This window comes from Ranitomeya variabilis, chromosome 3, assembly GCF_051348905.1.
Source record: "Ranitomeya variabilis isolate aRanVar5 chromosome 3, aRanVar5.hap1, whole genome shotgun sequence".
Lineage (NCBI taxonomy): Eukaryota > Metazoa > Chordata > Amphibia > Anura > Dendrobatidae > Ranitomeya > Ranitomeya variabilis.
In genome coordinates, this window is record NC_135234.1 from 687,562,595 (window position 1) to 687,582,762 (window position 20,168).

General features: G+C 43.2%; 1 protein-coding gene across 3 annotated transcripts in view; it reads right to left on the reverse strand.

The window, feature by feature from the left end:
• Positions 1-20,168, reverse strand: part of CAB39L (calcium binding protein 39 like) — a 112,309-nt gene that overhangs the window by 47,313 nt on the left and 44,828 nt on the right. For all 3 annotated transcript variants that reach the window (XM_077298079.1, XM_077298080.1, XM_077298082.1), the window contains exons 2-4: positions 9,327-9,468; positions 7,581-7,745; positions 6,108-6,226 (exon numbers count right to left, since the gene is read on the reverse strand). In XM_077298079.1, the coding sequence (XP_077154194.1) occupies positions 6,108-6,226; positions 7,581-7,745; positions 9,327-9,437 (395 nt within the window). In that variant the 5' untranslated portion in view covers positions 9,438-9,468. The remainder of the gene's footprint in view (positions 1-6,107; positions 6,227-7,580; positions 7,746-9,326; positions 9,469-20,168) is intronic.

The following is a 20,168-nucleotide window of genomic DNA, read 5'->3' on the forward strand; positions in this document are numbered from 1 at the left end:
GACGGAAAAGATCAGGTACAAACAATTTACCTTGGGGTTTATTCCTGGGAGCTTGTGACTGTGCTTCCAAAATCTCTCTCTGTAACTCAGATGAGACTTCAGCCACAACCACTCCAGGTTGAAGAATGGAGGAAGGAGGTTCTGGAGGGGACACACTATCAAAACTCCGGGACAAGGCATCCGCCTTTACATTTTTAGACCCTGGTCGGAACGTAATGGTAAAATGAAACCGAGAAAAAAAAAAAGTGCCCACCGAGCCTGTCTGGGGGTCAATCTCTTAGCAGACTCGATATAGGCCAAATTTTTGTGATCCGTGATGACTGTAACGGGATGTACAGCCCCCTCCAAAAAATGCCTCCATTCTTCAAAGGCCAATTTAATTGCCAACAATTCCCTGTTGCCGACATCATAATTTCTCTCAGCTGAAGAGAATTTTTTAGAGAAAAAGGCACAGGGTTTAAGGTTAGTGAGGGTAGACGGGCCCTGAGACAACACTGCCCCCACCCCTACCTCCGATGCGTCAACCTCCACGATAAAAGGTCTCGACGGATCGGGTTGTATCAACACAGGGGCTGAAATAAAACATTTCTTCAGGGTCTGGAAGGAATTTTTTGCGGCCTCGGACCAATTTTTTACCTCCGCCCCTTTGAGTGTGAGGTCCGTTAAGGGTTTTACCACCTGCGAAAACCCTTTAATGAACTTCCTATAATAGTTAGCGAAGCCCAGAAATCGCTGCAACCCCTTCAGATCATGAGGCTGCACCCAATCTGAAATGGCCTGAACCTTCCCCGGATCCATGCGGAACCCATCCCCAGATACAATTAATCCCAGAAAAGACAGTTCTTGCATAAAGAATGAGCACTTCTCCAATTTAGCGTATAAATGATTCTCCCTGAGTCTCACAAGAACTGTCTGAAGATGGTGTAAGTGAGACTGACTGTCCTCAGAGTATATCAAGATGTCATCCAGGTAAATGACAACATAGCGCCCAATCAGGTCAGAAAAAACAACATTAATGAAATTCTGGAACACCGCAGGGGCGTTAGTGAGACCGAAGGGCATAACCAAATTTTCAAATAAGCCCTCGGTAGTCAGAAACGCTGTTTTCCATTCATCTCCCTCTCGAATCCTTATCAGGTTATAAGCCCCTCGTAAGTCAAGCTTAGAAAACCATTTGGCCCCAGTAAGTTGATTACATAAATCAGGAATCAGAGGAAGAGGATACGTGTTTTTCACAGTAATCTTATTAAGTTCCCGAAAGTCGAGGCATGGTCGCAAACCACCATCTTTTTTCTTCACAAAGAAAAACCCCGCAGCGACGGGTGAAACAGAAGGCCGAATATGCCCCTTGCGGAGACTCTCAGTGATGTACTCTTTCATGGCTTGGCGCTCAGGCCCAGACAAATTGTACAGACGAGCCTTGGGCAATTTGGCTCCTGGGATTAAATTAATAGCACAATCACCAGGTCGATGTGGTGGAAGCGCCTCGGCCTCACTTTCGGAAAACACGTCTTCGAAGTCTTTCAGGTACTCCGGAATACCCTCCAGACCGACAGACGACACAGATACAGACTTTATCGGGTTAACAAAAGGTCCCGGGTTACAACACGGACCATTACTTTTACATCTCCATTGAGTAATCTCCCCCGCCCCCCAATCAATGGCAGGATTGTGGCGTTGCAGCCAGGGCATTCCCAGGACCAGTCCTGCAGGCAGATTATTCAATACAAAACAACTTAATTGCTCCACGTGAGTGGAACCCACTTTCAGAGAAAAAACATCAGTCCTGAAACAAATTCCATCCCGGGTAAGAGGAGATGAATCAACAGCCACAATTTTAACAGGGTTTCTTAACCTAACTGTCCCTATCTTATTACGAGTCACAACTTGGGCATCAATCAAATTAACGGAAGAACCGCAGTCAACAAAAGCCGTTGTCACCACAGGACCACCAGCAAGTTCCAATTTCACTTGGAGCACAAGTTTTGTATGTGAGAAAAAATGTACCTGGGAGTCTGGACAACCTCCTCGATTGTTGCCCAGACTCAGTCGTTTCTCAGATGGTTTCACAGAAGGGCAGGATGGACAATTCCTTTTCCAATGACCAGAGGCTCCACAGTAAAAACACAGTTGATTGTCCCAGCGGTGTCTTCTCTCTCTCTCAGAGACCGAGACTGACCCAATCTCCATGGGCTCAGATACAGGTGCAGCGTCACATAATTTAGAGAACAATGAAGTCTCCTGTTGCATCATTCCTCTAGCACGGAGTCTCCGATCCATACGAACTGCCTGTGTCATGGCGTCCTCCAGGGTATCAGGAGGAGGATGAAGTGCCAAAGCATCCTTCAGACGGTCAGACAGACCCATGCGGAATAACCCCCTCAGGGCTGCATCGTTCCAAGAAACTTCAGCTGCCCAGCGCCTAAACTCTGAGCAGAACCATTCAGCGGAGTGCTTCCCCTGTGTCACACTCATCACCATATCTTCTGCAAGACGCACTCTATCAGGCTCATCATAAATGAGCCCCAGGGACTCAAAAAACAGATTCACAGACATACGCTCAGGAGCAGAGGGAGAGAGAGAGAAAGCCCATGCCTGCGGGGAACCCCTTAATAAAGACATAACTACCCCCACCCTCTGCCTTTCATTTCCAGAGGCCCGGGGACGTAACTCAAAAAACAACTTACATCCCTCCTTAAAGACCCTGAACAATTGTTTATCTCCAGAAAAAGTGTCGGGTAATTTTACCGGCGGTTCAGGGTCTGCTAAGGATACATCAAAGGGACCCCCCTCCCAGGACCGAAATGGAGCAGACACCTGTAAAGCACCTGCCACATCTCTCTGCACCTGTTGGTGCGAGTGGACCAGGGCTTGCTGTTCCACAGACAGCTTCTGCAAAAGCTGAGAAAGCTCATTAACCTGTGCCGTGAGATCCTGTACCGGGTCCATGGTATACAAACACCACCCCCCACACCAGGGAGAAATCTATCAGGTCAGCTATAATGTCACGGTACCCGGGTATAACTGCTGCTGGGGAAACTGCTTCCAGCAGAAACAGAGCTGGACCAGAAAACCGGGAAACTAACATGAACACCAACAGGACCTTTCACATGAGACAGAATGACTAAGTAGAGCAAAAGGACCTACGATCATGTGACAGAGTGGGAGGCGGCCAGGGGGCGGAGCCAAACGCTGGGGAAACAGGGAAGGGATAAGCATAAAAGAATAGTGAAACAAGCCGAAGTCATACCAGGAGATTACAAGATACCAACAGGGAGAATCAGAGAATAGTCAGAAGCCAGGCCAGGGGTCAGTAATCCAGGAAAGCGAATAAAGCAGGTAACAGTAAGACACGAAGCAAGCCAGCACACACTACAAAGGTCAAGCATACAGACTGCAGAAAACCTATAGCTGACAGGGACACCACGTTAGGAGCGAGTATAAATAGCCCTCCCATGCTGAAAGAGAGGCTGAGAACATTTAACCCTGAGAGTACAAGACATAATCTTGTCCTAACCATGACACCAGCGGCTGTAACTGTGTGAGCGCTAGAAGAGAAATTAATATTCTTTGCCAGAACAGTGAATATTAATTTCTCTTTAGCAGCGGGCACAGGCTTTAGCCGCAGCCACCGGCTCCTGCCTGTCACCCACTGCTCCGCCGCCGTAAACTGGGACAATGACTCGTATATAAGCCGAGGGGGGCATTTTCAGCACAAAAAAAAGTATTGAAAAACTTGGCTTATACAGGACTATATACGGTAGGTAGCGATATGGAAAATAACGTGCTGACAAGGATCACGTGTTAGGAGCACCATTAGTGTATGGTATCACACACAGGACAACCACTGACACGTGACCTAAGTTTGAATTGCTGCTGTTGGAGTGCATACAATGACCCGGTCTGACTTTTAATTGGAAAGAACACAGAAGTTGTGCAGGTCACTTGTTAATCCATTGATATGTATATTATTATTATAATTATAGCGCCATTTATTCCATGGCGCTTTACATGTGAGGAGGGGTATACATAGTAAAAACAAGTGAATAATCTTAACCAATACAAGTCACGACTGGTACAGGAGGAGAGAGGACCCTGCCCGCGAGGGATCACAATCTATAAGGGATGGGTGAGGATACAATAGGTGAGGGCAGAGCTGGTCGTGCAGCGGTTTGGTATATATGACCATATGGGAAATCACCTAAACTCTGGAATTCCGACACAAGCAGAGTGGAAACTGGGATAATGAATGATTAACAAGCCAATAAAATATTAACAAAGTTAATTCTATCAAGTAAGTGACACAGAGAACGGGGTTCAGTGTTCTGCACCACTCTGACTTCCTCCAGCGGAGATGTGACAGCTCAGCTATTTCAGGAAGCCGTCCAGAGCAGTATCCCTGATATGCTATTACTTGATTAAATTACTGGATACATTTGACTTACTTTAGCAATTACATAGCCCTGGCTCGCAAGAGCACTGAAACATATACCCGATTACAATTCCCTTTCGATGGCTGTTATATGTAAACTAGCAATATACCTAGATTTCAAGACACTTTGACTAGAGCCCTAACCTACTCTGTTGGTTATATATGGAGATGGCACCTGTTCACACCTGTTTTCTATTTGAAAGGGATGGTCAGTCTTTGTTAATTATATATATGCTCTGACCGAGCACTCCACCCATCAGCCTCTGGCACAAAGCAAAGATTTCTACATTCCCATATAATCGCGGGCTATCAGCCCAGGAGAGGTATCACATTAGGTTAGGTCTCAGCAGAGAGAATCGCCTTATCGCGGCTGCTGGGCATACATTAATTGGCCAATTTATGCGCTGAGTATTATTAATTTTTCCTATTTTCAAGAACAGTAATGCAATTCATATTTCATGTTCGCATGCTATAGTGCTACACAGTGCAACTTTATTTGTTGGTTATATGTGGAGATTGCTACTCTAGGTAAGCACCTGTACAGTCATGTTTTCTATTTGTAAGTGATGGTCAGTCTTTTGCTATTAGAGCCAAACCTTTTCTGAAATTAAAAAAAAAATAAAAAATCAGAAGTAGAAAAAAAAAACCATTTACTAGAATTGATGTTTTCTTTCAATATGTTTAGACTTCTATTCAGCTGCTAATATTTGTAGGAAAACTATACAGAAAAATATGGTCACCAGTGCAGATTGGTTGTTGGGATCACCCAGCTTTCAAAGAAAAAAGGATTTTGTCTTTTGATGATAATTGGTTAAAATTACAATCTGGTTTTAAAAACAAACAACTTTGCAATTTAAATTATTCTCAAAATTGTAATGATTTTTACATTTTATTGTCCACTGCTAGTTGCCTAGGTTAACAGTCACCACTGATATTATCAGAAGTGGCCGGTTCCCTAGGCAAGGAGCGCAATGTGGACAAACTATTTCCAATAGAGATTGTAAGCGCTACCCTGAAGCAGGCTGGAATGCTGGATCTGGCCACCTTCAGTACCTCTGTGCTCCTTCGATGCTTCAGAGACATTTGTGAGTGCAGCACATCCGTGGCATTGGTCTGAACCATCTGTCGATTAGGAGCACATTGCCCTCAGGCAAGTAGGACAACAAGGGGCTGGGGAGCGCTATGCTCCTGATTGAGAACTTGGCACACCCCTTTTTTCAGCATATTTAAAAAAAATAAAAATAAAAAAACAAGATATTTGCAAACATTGAATACATGAAATGTAAACTGTGTTTCTGCCACATAGAATATATTCAGAAAATTGAGATACTTAGAGCACAACTTGGCCAATTCGTGCCGGTTATGATCCATCAAAAAAAGCAGGTCTTGTTGCAACAATCTTACAAATGTATTGTATACAGGAATAATGCAGCCTATCAATGCTGGCACTTTTGTATCTTTTGAGATATAGATATATATTAGAATATATATTTGATACACATACACACGGCAACTTGCTCCTGTTCACATTTGCTTCATTCTGTTAGGTCATGCAGGACAGATTTGGGTTTTCTTTGTAGCAACCCCTTTAAGCAGTGACAAATTGATTGCTCATATATTGCTGTATTATTACAGTGGATGTTGCTATGGTATGGCTTTGTGATTTATAACTCACCCTTTGAGTAGCATAAAGAGGATATGTTGATGGGAGCTAATATATTCCACTGTGGGCGAGCGTGTGCCAATCTGTCTTCTCAAAATATTGTTGAATATCTGGGAGACATCCTTCTTGCCCTGCAATGTGTATGATTCGTTATTAGATATCACTGACAGGAGAAGGGAAGCAAAATGCAACAGGAAAGTTTACATTGAAAAAGAGACCATAGCAAAAGCACAAACATCAATGGGGTTTGTTTCGTTATTCTGTAGGCTGGGGCTAAATAGTACTCTGCCCAATGTGAGATGATAAGGCTCACTGTAACCTTCGCACCCCGCAGTCACAACAGACCAACTACTCAAGAGTAATACCAGAGGGATGATGCAAAGCAGGTTGAAATGAGATGCTTTTGTGCTGTCATTTTATGGAAAACTAAAGTGAAACCTCCACCATTCAAAATTGGGGTGACAAATGGTCTTCAAAAGGATCCTCTCAAAGGAAAGGTAAAATTGACAAAGATAAATCAGTTCTTCTCAAAGTGAGGGGGATCAATGAGTGGAACAGGCTGCCACGAGAGGTGGCGAGTTCTCCTGCAATGGAAGACTCCAAACAGAGGCTGGACACACACCTGTCTGACAGTTTATCTCAGGGGGTTGGACACGATGACCCTGGAGGTCCTTTCCAAATCTAACATTCTATGATTCTATGAAAGATGTGGTCTTTTCGAAAGCTTTCGCTGAATTAAAACTGAGAAATCCTATGTAAATGATCAATAAAGCAAGGATGTTGGCATTTTTGCTGCCTTGCTAAAACGGACATACGGTACTGGAGGCTCTTCATAGCCCCGTAAACTAGAATCTCTAATTCATATTATGCCCCTTATTGACATTTTCTGGCATAACATTTAACACTAGCTGAATTTGCACAAAAGTTCAGAAACTTTTGTGGACTTTGTGCCAAATTGGTCAAAATAATAAACAATATTTGAGGAATTCGGCACATATTAACAGTTGCCATTTTTTTATTCCTTTATGTTCTATGTTCACACAGTTTTTAAAAGGAGTTAAAAAATTAGGAGACTTTCAAACAGAAACCATAGGGAAATGCCCCTTTTTTGAGGGAGTGTTTTTTTTCCTAAAGTGGTCTTGAAGTGTTTTTTTGCAGCCTTTTGAATGGATAGTGACTAATTTGGACTGGATTCCACCAAGATCCACTTCAAGGAATTGTACTTTCCCCCCCCCCCCCCACCAGGCATTTTTAAAACCCGCTTGAGAAAAAAACAATAACATAAAGGAAAACAAAAACCTGTGGATTTCCCAAAGGAATCAATAGGAAGAGTTTGTCAAGTGCTTTTGAAGAAAGTTTTTGAGGAGGATTCAGGAGGGGAGCTGCCAAACCAAAATCCTCAAAACCTGTGTTCATATAGCTGTAAAGTAAAAAGTCTTTCAATAAGAGTATGAAGTGATAACTAATTCTGTAAATGATGCCTACCTCGAAGTCTATGAGGTGCAGATCAGCTATCAATGTCACTAATAGGCCACTGTTGTACAGTTCTTGTGCTAGCTGAGCCACGGTCTCGGTCTGGGGCTCTTTGTCTCCTGTACCACACAAAATTTCTTTTGTAGCTTGAAGAGACTTGGAAACTTCTTCAGAAGCCTGTTAGAAACAAAAAAACAACAATCTAGTAAAAAGATTCTCAATATGATATTTTATGGCAAACACTAAATAAAGTTTAAAGCAAATGGAAAACCACTGGACAGCTGCTAAGGCCTCATTCAGACATCCCGGATTTCCGTGACATAAATATATATGCTGGAGCAAACTTCCAGGTTCACATCACTGAAGATAATAACCTCAGTGAAACATATCTCCCCTGCCGAACATTACCAGTGACCCTCTACAATATATAAATAAAAGTAAACTACAAAGTTTCTCCTATACATTACGAAGTTACTCATGAACAGCACACAGGCTCAACACTGATCCCATCCATGTGCTGTCTGTAATTTTCACAGACCCGTAAACTTGTATTGGTAATTTTAATCCATGTCTCCATGATTTTTTTGCAGACCACACAGACATGTAAACAGCCTGATACACTATACCATTTATTGGTAACATCTGATCCCTATATAAGCAGGAAAAAGACTGTATTCAATTATAGCGCTGAGACCTACAGATTTAATTTAGTGCGTTGTATTGACCCTTTTTTATCACTAATGGAACACCCCATGTTGTCTTATGAGACATAGGAATGGAAACCCATTTAAAGAGAATCTGTCACCAAGTTTGTGCTATGTAATCTAAGAGCAGCATGATGTAGGGGCAGAAACCCCAATTCCAGCGATGTGTCACTTGCTGGTGTACCTGGTATAGTTTTCATACAATCACAGTTTTCCCTGCTGTTGATCGAGCAGTGCTCAGAATGCGGAGCCCTGTGTAACCCCGCCCTCACCACTTATTAGCAGCTATGTGTACACTGTATATTGACAGAAAGCTGCTGATCAGTGGAAGGGGCGGGGGTTATACAGGGTAAATGCCACCTAGTCCTGTAGTGATGATCTCTTACTAATAAAACACGGATTTTATTGAAACGTCAACCTCACACATCACTGGAATCAAGGTCTCAGCCCCTACACCATGCTGCTCTTCGATTACATAGAAAAAACTGCTGATGGATTCCCTTCACGCAGGTATGTTGCATGCTTTAGGGAACCTATACCTAAATAAAGCATTAATAAGCACAATATAAACCTTACCTTTTTTTAGTAATAAAAAAAAATATTTCAATGTTTGCAACCAATGTGCCAATGTGACATTATTCCCCACCAAACCTCCACCCAAAAGAAAAAGTTATTCACTATTCCCAGAATTGGGGACGTGATAACTTGGTGTCTAACCGATGGGACCTTCAGCGACCCTGAATGGAGCAGACCTGCGCATGTTCAGCTTCAGCTCCACGGACAATGGGACTGCAGGAAATAACAGAGTAATGTACTAGGCTTTTGTCATAAGTAATGAATGGAGCAGATGCTGAGCATGCACACCTCCGCTCTGATCAGAAGGGGCGGCAGAACACTGTCCTCCAAGATCAAAGGACCCCCATGATCTCAGGATCGTAAATGTCCCAGTGGTCGGAGGAGCCCCAGTGACCAACAAGTAATGCCTTATACCATGGGCCCATGTCTATGGATAGGGAGGAACTTCAAATACAAGAGTTACGGTACTTTGTCTTACTTTTTCTGTCTTCTTGTCCTGCTTCTCTAATAAGGCCATATTTTCCTTCAGAGTTTTCACTATTTCTGCAGGATTCTTGTGTGATTTGCTGAACAATGGCATTTTCTTCATTTTTCGTGCTTTGTATCAATGGAATAGTATCCTTAAAAGGAAGACAGAACATATTATTGAGCCACACTGCAATATAATTGCTCGCTTTACAATCACTAAGATATATGCCATATCTGTGTCTAGCAATAAATATACACCACTATAGAGGTGTCAAAAAAGGATTTATAAAATGTAAAGCTATTACAGCAGAATAAGTGCATCTTTATATCTGCACCACAAGATGCAGCCAGCCAAGAATAGACACTGACACACATAATATTTGCAATATTTCTCTATTATTTCAAACTATTACGTGAAATAACTGAGTTTTGCGGCACCCTGGACTGATAACATACAACATTTTGATGATATGTAAATGGTAAAAAAACTGCAGCGAGGAAGTGGAAAGTGCTCCATGTACTCTGTAACATGAATATAGAAGTTACATTACACCAAATGGAAGCACTCCGCGCAGATTACAGTCACATGGCTGCCATTATAGAACCATTGCAAGAGCTCCAGAGCCAAATATTGGCTCTATTAAGCACGGGAAATTAATTTAGAATAGGTTACATTTTTACGAAACACTCATTTATAATGGGAAACTCACTATTAGAAATGACTTTAAGAACATTAAGAATTCATGAAAAAAGGAAGGTCGATCTCTAAAAATGTTAAAGGTCATTAATATACATTCAATATGAAGCAACTGCCTGCATTATACAGTCATGTAACACAGGTTCCAGCTAAGTAAAAAGAGGGACGTAAATTTCCTGATGTGCAGGTACATTGTGAAGTGTAGGGACCCATCTGCGCAAGGTCACCTTGTAGTGACAGATGGGCTCACACAATTGAAACAAAATGTAAGAACTTCCAAAAAGTCTAGCTAGCAAGTATAGCAGCAATGCAATTTAAAAACAAAATAAAAATATTCCATCTTTGAATAAAGCTTTGTGCCCCAAGGCTGCAGCTTCACCTTTTCACTCAAAGAAAGGATCGTCAAGCTACGATGAGAGCAATCACTGGAGATGGATGGAAGAATAGAAGGAACAAGGCGAAGAGGAAGATGGTTTGATACTATTACGATAAAAGGCGGAGAAGACTCTGGTGGACCTATCTAGGTTTGCACAACATCGATCTTCCTACAGCCACCAAGTCACCATGGCTGAAGATAAAGCTGAAGGAAGTTAATAATAATATAATACACAGAAAAGAGGTAAAAATTGGACTGATACTGCAACAAGAGCAGAAAGTGACAGCTATCAGAACATAGTACAAACAATCCTGTTCGGACAATGCAATAAAAAAAAAAGAAAATCAAATGGCAGTTTTCAGGTTTTGCTGCACTGGCCTATAACGTAATGTCAGCTTTATTACCAGTCAGCTGAAAACAAAAATCAATACAAAGCATAGTCATAAAAATAAACCAAGAAAAACAATGAGTGCAGTGTCAATAGAAACTGACGCCCTGCCCAGTCAGTCACATGGCAAGGATGACAAAGACCGAAGCCACAAACACATGTCAGTCCGGCTGATGACAAATCACCCTTTCAGGGCTCATAGCCTCAGTGAATGTACCGCACTAGAATTAGAATGTGCCCCCGCAATAAGGATCACTTCTGTTGTAGTGCAAGAATGACCAGACGTGCCACGCTGGGCATAGAAAATGATCATTTATAATAACACGTCTACTTTCCATTTGTACCCACTCAAAGGCAAGTCTTACCTCACCGAAACAGGCAGTCTCATGTTTTACAAAGAAAAAAAATGCTTGGGAACACTGGAACTGCTCAACCCGAAGCACAGTCTGTCCCGCTCTCTGCCTCTATGATGAGGAACATGTCTGTGCTTCGGGCGGCCTGTGGGCAGGTCTTTCCTTGGTTTCTCTGGCTTAGAGCAGGAAGATAAGACTCTGCCTACAGTCCCGCCCCGGAGCACGAGCATATCATTAACTGAAAACTTCTAACACTAATTACACAAGAACCACAAGACAGATTTCTCTTCACCCCAGGTATCATTAATCAGTGTAGCAGCCCAACCTGACGAAGGCTGTAGTTTACTTAGCAAAATCCTGCTGACAGGTTCACTTTAAAGGGAATCTGTCACCCCTGGACGAATTTAAGCTATTAATATGGGCATACAGGTAATTTGAATGGTTAAGCAAGTCTTACCTGTATTCTTTCATAGCTGTGGTTAATTTTAATGTTTTATGTTAATGATTTCCTCCAGGCTCCGGGGAATGCGGTGCCTAGAAGAAATACCGGCTTCCTGACTTCATTATAATAGGCAGAGTCTTCATTGATCTTCTGCGCAGGTGAGTCTTTGCTACTGCACAGAAGATTGATGAAGACTCTGCCCATAAAAGGGTGGATAATGTTCATATAAGCGCACGAGTGCATGGCGCATGTGTGGGATTACAGCGCCACAACTGCATGAGAATGGGAGGGGAGTGCTATTGTAATGAAGAAAGGGGGCAGGGGTTTCTGCCCACCCCGAAGCCTGGAAGAATTCACTAATATAAAACATTAAAACTACTTTTCTCAACAGTTAAACCGCAGCTCTGAGGCATACAAGTAACACTGGTGTAACTATTCTATTACCTGTATGCCCATACTAATAGCTTAAATTCGTCCAGGGTGTGAGAGTCTCTTTATCTCTTTTGCTAATATAAGAAAAAAGACACAATGGCACCAAAAAAATAAAAACACAAAAAAATCTCTTAACTAGGTCTATATCCCACACTACATATCTTAAAGGGGTTGGCCACTACTAGGACAACCCCTTCTTGATCTAAATGTTTGGCCTCGATAAATAAAAAAGCCTATACTCACCTCCCATGCTGGCACCGTTGCAGCGGTGTCGGCATTTGTGGTCCCGGGGCTCTCGTACGGTTGTTGTGACACGTGACCTGGCGCCCAATCAGCATGGACTTCACTGTCCACCACCTTCGCTGCAGCTGATCTCTGACTTCCTCTTCATATTCAATTCGACAGGAGGCGGGGACAGTGAAGCCAGCGCTGATTGGGCACTGGGGTCACATGTCACAAAAGCACGGGAGCCCCAAGGAGAGTGAGTGCTGACACCGCGGGAATGGTGCCGGCACAGGAGGAGAGCATAAGCTTCTTTATTTTATCGAAGCAAAGCGTAGGGTATGACAAGGAGTTGTCCAAGTAGTGGACAACTTCTTTAAAGGGAATCTACCCCATTTTAGGCCTATAAGCTAAGGCCACCACCATCAGGGGCTTATCTACCTCATTCTGGAATGCTGTAGATAAGCCCCCTATGTAACCTGAAAGAGAAGAAAAACAAGTTAGATTATACTCACCCAGGGACGGTCCCGGTGAGGTCCGGTCCAATGGGCGTAGGGGTCCGGTCCTTCCCATCTTCTTACGATGACATCCTCTTCTTTGCTTCCTGTCATGGCTCCTGCGCAGGCGTACTTTGTCTGCCCTGATGAGGGCAGAGCAAAGTACTGCAAAGAAGAGGACGTCATCGTATGAAGATGGGAGGCGCCGGACCCGGACCGCGACGCATATCGGGTGAGTATAATCTAACTTGTTTTTCTTCTCTTTCAGGTTACATCGGGGGCTTATCTACAGCATTACAGAATGAGGTAGATAAGCCCCTGATGGCGGTGGCCTTAGCTTATAGGCCAAAAAATGGGGTAGATTCCCTTTAAAGGGGTTGATCACAACATAACTTAAATCATGCAGCAATGTGACAACCGATAAATGTTGTAGAGATTTACTCTCTCCTGTAGACATTAGGTAGTGTTCACACAAGCAATGCGGTTTGGTTCAAATGTGCAGTTATATTGCTTTGATAACACTCCAAAGAATTAAAAAAACAAACAAAAACAGTCTCTGATGGGCAGAGAGGTATCACAGCAAATAAACAGTTCATTAAGTAGGGAACATATGCTAGTGCGGGCTCACCCAAATAGATTAAAGTAATTTCTCCTGGCACAAACTTCATAGACAGCAGAAGAACGATCCCACCAGTTGCAGCATCCCCTTCAGCCCGACCTCCAACAGCTCCAAAAATAAGTATTAAACTCCGTGCACAGTTCACACTAAACAGGATGCAGCTTCCACTCGCTTCTTTGCTGCTGCAACGCACAGACTGCTCAGCTTTCCTAACTGACCCATGCAGTCTCCATTCAGAGAGAGACTTTGGCATGTCTCTCTTCCAGCTACAGCTCACATTTTGGCTGGACACTCAACAGCAGCAGACTCAACTCTACTTAACATTCAGCAGACTGACACACCTAGAGAACACAGGCCACGAATAGGATGGTGAACCTAATAAAGACAGGCCATCAATAGGATGGTGCATCTAATAAAAAAAAGCAAGGCAAACTAAGGAGTGGCTCCATAAGAAGAATTTCAAGGTCCTGGAGTGGCCTAGCCAGTCTGCAGACCTGAAAGATCTGGAGAGGATCTGTATGGAGGCGTGGGACAAAACTGCTGCAGTGTGTGCAAACTTGGTGAAGAACTACAGGAAACGCCTGACTTCTGTAATTACAAACAAAGGTTTCTGTACCAAATATTAAGTTCTGTTTTTCTATTGTATCAAATACTTGTTTCATGCAATGAAATGGAATTTAATTATTTTAAAAAAATCATACAGTGTGATTTTCTTATTTTTATATTCTGTCTCTCACAGTTGAAGTGTACCTACAATATAAATTACAAACCTCATCATTTTTTGTTGGTGGGAAAACTTGCAAAATCAGCATTGTATCAAATACTTATTTTGGCCACGGTGTGGCTATGATCACACATGCTGCCTACGGTTTGGGCAACATGTGTCAGCCGACAGGTTCCCTTTAAGAGACCAGGTAAGCCGTGATCTGTTATTAATTCAATCTCCAAATAATTGTACTAAAATGTGCCGGTCTGCATGGCAAAGCTGAAGTCCGCTATAAGAATTGTCACGTCTTTTGTCTGCGCTCATGCTTAAAAGGGTTGTCCCAAGTTATTAGAGGTAAAATTACAAAGTTGCTTGCAAAACAAGCTCTTTGAAATTTCACATACGTTATTAAAAAGTTTATTTTGATCAATTAACAAAAGCAAAGATAGAACTCTAAATAAATATTTGGTGTGACCACATTTAGCCTTCAAAATAGCATCAAAGCATTAATTCTTCCAGGTACACTTGCAGAGTTTTTGAAGATGTTCCAAATATCATGGAAAACTAACCAAAGATGTCCTGTTTATACCGGCTTGTGCAAATCATACTGTCTCTTCCCAAACAGATTTGATGATGATGATGAGATCAGGACTGTGTGTGCCATATGATCATTTCCAGGACTCTTTGCTCTTCTTTACACTGAACATGGTTCATGGCTGTATGTTTGGCGATTTGGCCTGCTGCAGAATAAATTTGGAGCAAATCACATGGACGCCGGATGGTTTATTGTATCTGCTTACATTACTCAGCATTGCGGATACTATTATTTCTTCACCAAATCCCCAACTCCATTTGCTGAAATGCAGCTCCAAACTTGAAAGGACCCTCCACCATGCTTCACTCTTGCCTGCTGTCACTCATTGTATCGCTCACCAGACCTTTGGCAAACAAAATGCCTTATGTTAAAGCTAAATATTTTTCATTTTCACTCATAGTCCAAAGCACCTGCTGCAATTTTTCTGCACCTTAATTTATATTTTTATGTAGATTATTTAGTCACTTGGTCTTGTTTCCATGTTTTTGGCCTCAATTTTTCGATAAAGACCCCTTCTGGCCAGACTTCTCCAAACAGTAGATGAGTGAACTTGGGTCCCACTGGTTGCAGCCAGTTTTGAGGTGACCACACTACTGCATATCTTCAGGTTTAGAAGAGCATTAAGCCTGATGTGTCTTTTATCTGCTGCAATAAGTTTCTTCGGTAGACCACTGCGAGTATGGACCTCAACTTTGTCCAATTCTTGGTGTCCTCAATGCTGAGAAAATATACTTATCCATCATGCAATCAACCATCAAGGAGGTGTCCTATTGGCTCCAAATATATTCTGCAGCTGGACAATTACCCCAAACATACAGCCAACGTAATGAAGAACCATCTTCAGTGTAAAGAAGAGCGAGGAGTCCTGGGAGTGAGGATTTGGGACCATGTAAATTGGACAATTCTAATGTCTTTATGTCTATAGATTTTGGGTATGGGAACCCACAACTCTTTTGTTTATTATCCGCATTATACCTATAGCCCAGGTAAATGCCTAGAAGGTGCAGCTCATATTCCTGATCACTTAGTGCTTTCTACTGTATGTGTGCCAAGTCTAACGGACGTGGGGGTAAATATTAGTGAAATATTCATCGTTGTTTCTGATCATTTCTGCCCTCTTCTCATCCATGTGATAGGCAATAGCTCTAAAAATACAGATACATTTAGAGAGCACGGACGGCAAATCCTTATTGTTTCACATGCGCATTGTGGCTGTAATACAATCAGCCACACAGTGGAGCGCAATTATTCATCTGAAGAGCAAATTCTTCTCTAATGAAATCATCTGTATGCTTAATAAATAATGCCCGGCTAAATGGCGACATGGCAACAGAGAAAACACATGACACGATAAATGCAAACAGAGGATGTGATAATCACAGCTAGGATTGGCAAACACAGCCCAAAACAGTATGTCTGCCAAGCTCTCCCTCTGGCATCGAGTCACCATCATCATCTGCCTGGGTGCACACAGATTTTCACGGCCATGTATATACATGGTGTCTCGGCACCCAAACGCTTGTCAATTTATAAGTACTATTATAAAAATGCATGGATGTGTGCGGTTTCCACACAATTAAGGTTTTATCACCAGGAGATTAATGAGGTTGTCCACTACTACGACAACCCCTTCTTAAACTAAATGTTTGGCCCCGATACTCACCTCACGTGCCGGCACTCACTCTCCCTGGGCTGTGATGCGGTGTTATGACATGGATCAGCTGCAGCCCGGGCTTCCTCAATATGTTCAGTTTGTCCGAAAGTAGAGACTGTGACGCCAGCACTCATTGGGTGCCGGGCATCACGTCTCATTCCACTGCATCACAGCCCTGGGTCCGTGGGTGCCAACACTGCTGGAACAGAGCCGACACTGGATGGGAGCATAGGCTTTATTATTTTATCAGGGCCAAACATTTAGTTTAAAAAGGGGTTGTCCTACTAGTGGACAATTCCTTTAATCACTGTCAGGACTGGTGCTCCAGTGAGCAGTTGTCCAATCACGTTACCGTCTGTCCATAGACTATGTACACAAAAAGCTGTGATGTGGGCAGGGGATAGCTTTCTGAGATCTGCAAAGTGCTACATCTAAAAACTCGGATTGTGTCACAATGGCTGCACCCAGTAAACTAAGTGATACATCACTGGAAACAGGGACTCTTTTCCTACATTAGGCTCCTCTCAGATAAAGTTGCAAAACTTGGTGACAGATTCCCTTTAATTACCAAACCTGGAAAGTCCTTAATGACAAGTAATTTTTTTTTCCAGTTTTTCAGATCCATATTAACATGAATGACCTGTCCATAAGTCATCAATATCAGATTGAACAAATGTTTGCAGTATCGGTAGGGACTGGTTGTAAATACAGAATAGAACATCACAAGTTCCATCACACTGTCTAGTGGCCCTGCCGAAAACTGCAGATCTGATCCTACTATTTGACTAGGAACACCGCCGCTCCATGCACTGCAACTCCATGCACTGCACCGCCGGTCCATGCACTGTACCACAGCTTCATACACTGCACAGCCGCTCCATGCACTGCACCGCCACCCATGCACCGCCAATCCATGCACTGCACCGCCGCCCCGTGCACTGCAATGCCGCTCCATGCACTGCACCGCCGCCCGTGCACTGCACCGCCGCTCCATGCACTGTACCGCCGCTCCATGCACTGCACCGCCGCTCCATGCACTGCACCGCCACCCATGCACCGCCAATCCATGCACTGCACCGCCGCCCCGTGCACTGCACCGCCACCCATGCACCGCCAATCCATGCACTGCACTGCACCGCCGCCCCGTGCACTGCAATGCCGCTCCATGCACTGCACCGCCGCCCCATGCACTGCACCGCCGCTCTGTTTACATCCGTCTTCTGTACACAGTTATAATGGCTGATCTTCAGGAGCGCACCACTCCTCTGCTTCTCAGCTTCCAGGTCATACACTCCTGAAGATTGACGGTTTACACCAGCAGCATTGTCGCAATTGCTAAAATTTTCCTTTTTGTAATTTTTAAAATGTAAAAAGGAAACATTTTTTTTGCCTAAAATACAAAGGAAATGTGTCATCTTTGGCTACTTTCACACTAGCGTCGTTTTGAATATGTCGCAATGCGTCGTTTAGGAGAAAAAACGCATCCTGCAAAGTTGTCTGCAGGATGCGTTTTTTCCCCATAGACTAACATTCGCGACGCATGGCCACATGTCGCAACCGTTGTGCGATGGTTGCGTCATGTTTTGGCGGACCGTCGGCACAAAAAAAGTTACATGTAACTTGCCGACGCTAGTGTGAAAGCAGCCATTAACTTTCGGCCTTTTCGAGATCATTTCATCTTCAAGTTCACAATAACAGTTATTTTGACCAGGGGTGCTCAAACTTTTACATGCCGCTGTAGAACTTAATAACAGACTGCAGGGTGGCTGGTAAGCTAGGCAATGAGCTGTACACTAGAAAATTAAAAAACACATCTATCTTGCAAAGCATTTTTATTTTGCAGTATTTTTTCTACACATGTCTAACACTTTTACAGTACTGTATATCAAAATATAACGTAGTAACCTCTAAAAAAAATCTAGACCACCAGGAGATAGACCACCTTATGTAAAAATATGGTAATTTCAGTCATGTACAAAAGCTGGCAATGTCAGTACAATTGCTGCAATTGTGGAGCCTCCGATGTGGGACCTCCTTTGGAACATTCCTGCATTTGCCCCTGTACAATGTACTGTACAATGAGGAGAGGAGGACATGGCTGATCTTCTGAGACACGTAGAGAAGATTTCATTAAACAATTATTATTTAAAATAAAAAAAAAAGGATCAAAGAGGAGGAGGAATTGCTGGGGTATTTATCTTCCTCTTTTTGTGCTTCTTTATGTTTGTTTAGGTGCATAAATATAAAACCTATAGCAGCTACAGGAAATCACTGACATCTTGTTATGACAAGGCGAGTTCCGTGCGCCTTGTCTTACATTTCTCAGTGGCGGTGGACTGGATCAGTAAGCTCAGATTCTACAGGAAACAGATTAGATTTTATGTTTTACTAATAATAGTTGTTTCTGTAAAGGCAGTGTCAGAATTAAAATGCCACTATCACGAATTGCTATGAGGCATATTATAAGAAATTGCGACATGTCCTAGAATGTCCGTGTGTTACCGAAAACTGCGCTCAGCGAGCCAGGGCGAGAGTGGGGTGTAAAATGGTCACACTGTACAAATCGGCTGCAACGTACCCCGAAATGTGCTCATCGGTCTAGATCTAGAGTCGCGGGACATCTCACACATTCAGACTTCGGGGTCTATTCCGGTTCCCTCTAAATATTGTGCCCTAGGCATTATTCATGTCCAGTCTGTGCCAAATGTTCTCATAGACTGGAAACAAAGCTCTCAGCATACCAATAGCATGATCTGCAAACTGACATATTCTTGCTGCCCACAAAGGCTTCCACTGTATGTCCATCCGGCCTGATTAACAAGTATATAAGGCATCCTGGAGGGACTAGCACAATCTTGGATATACATATTATATAGCTTCCAGACAAATACTCATTCATTCACCATGTATGCTCGGCTCATGTACTTCCAATTCATTGTCAATGGGGATCCCAGAGGTCGGATGCCACCGATCATTAGGGAATAGCAAATCCTACAAACATGCAGAGTAACATTGTAAGGTCGTGTATTTCATGGCCCATGTAAGGGCCGCAATGCCTGTACTGACCGCTGGTCTACTGATCCACACTTGCAGCCTCAGACATATACGAGGCAGTAATATAACCTAATCTAAAGATGGAAATACCAAAAACTACCAAACTATGAGGCAGAACGTTCAGGTTGGAAGACCATTAAATACAGCCCAAGATGGGAATACCCCCTTACTGCATTGCTGCAAAAGTTTACAAAATACGATTTAAGGTGATATCTATAGACGTCTATGCCTATAGTCACATACAGTGCCCAGATAAATATTTCTCCAGATTACACCATACTTTGTCCATACAAATAGTTCACTCAGTGCCTACTAAGAAGCAGCATGCTGATGTGGCACCTACAATGTGTCGATGTGGCACCTACAGTGTGCGCCGATGTGGCACCTACAGTGTGCGCCGATGTGGCACCTACAGTGTGCGCCGATGTGGCACCTACAATGTGTCGATGTGGCACCTACAGTGTGCGCAGACGTGGCACCTACAGTGTGCAGACGTGGCACCTACAGTGTGCAGACGTGGCACCTACAGTGTGCAGACGTGGCACCTACAATGTGCAGGAGAGTTCTGCTGCTCTGTGGGCTGTAAACAGTTCGTTAGTAATGTCTCCCTGATGTTACTTGTTGCACTATGAAGACATTGACAAGTTATGCTGGCATCTTCAGGATTAAGCAGGGCAGGAGAAGTAACCCCAGACACAGCGTGTGAAATGCTGTAACAATGCCTGAAGGCTCCACAAAAGGCCAAATTAATAAAATGATTGTCCCTGCCAACCACGCTTGGAATATTTATACTGGCTAACATTGCATAACACGATTA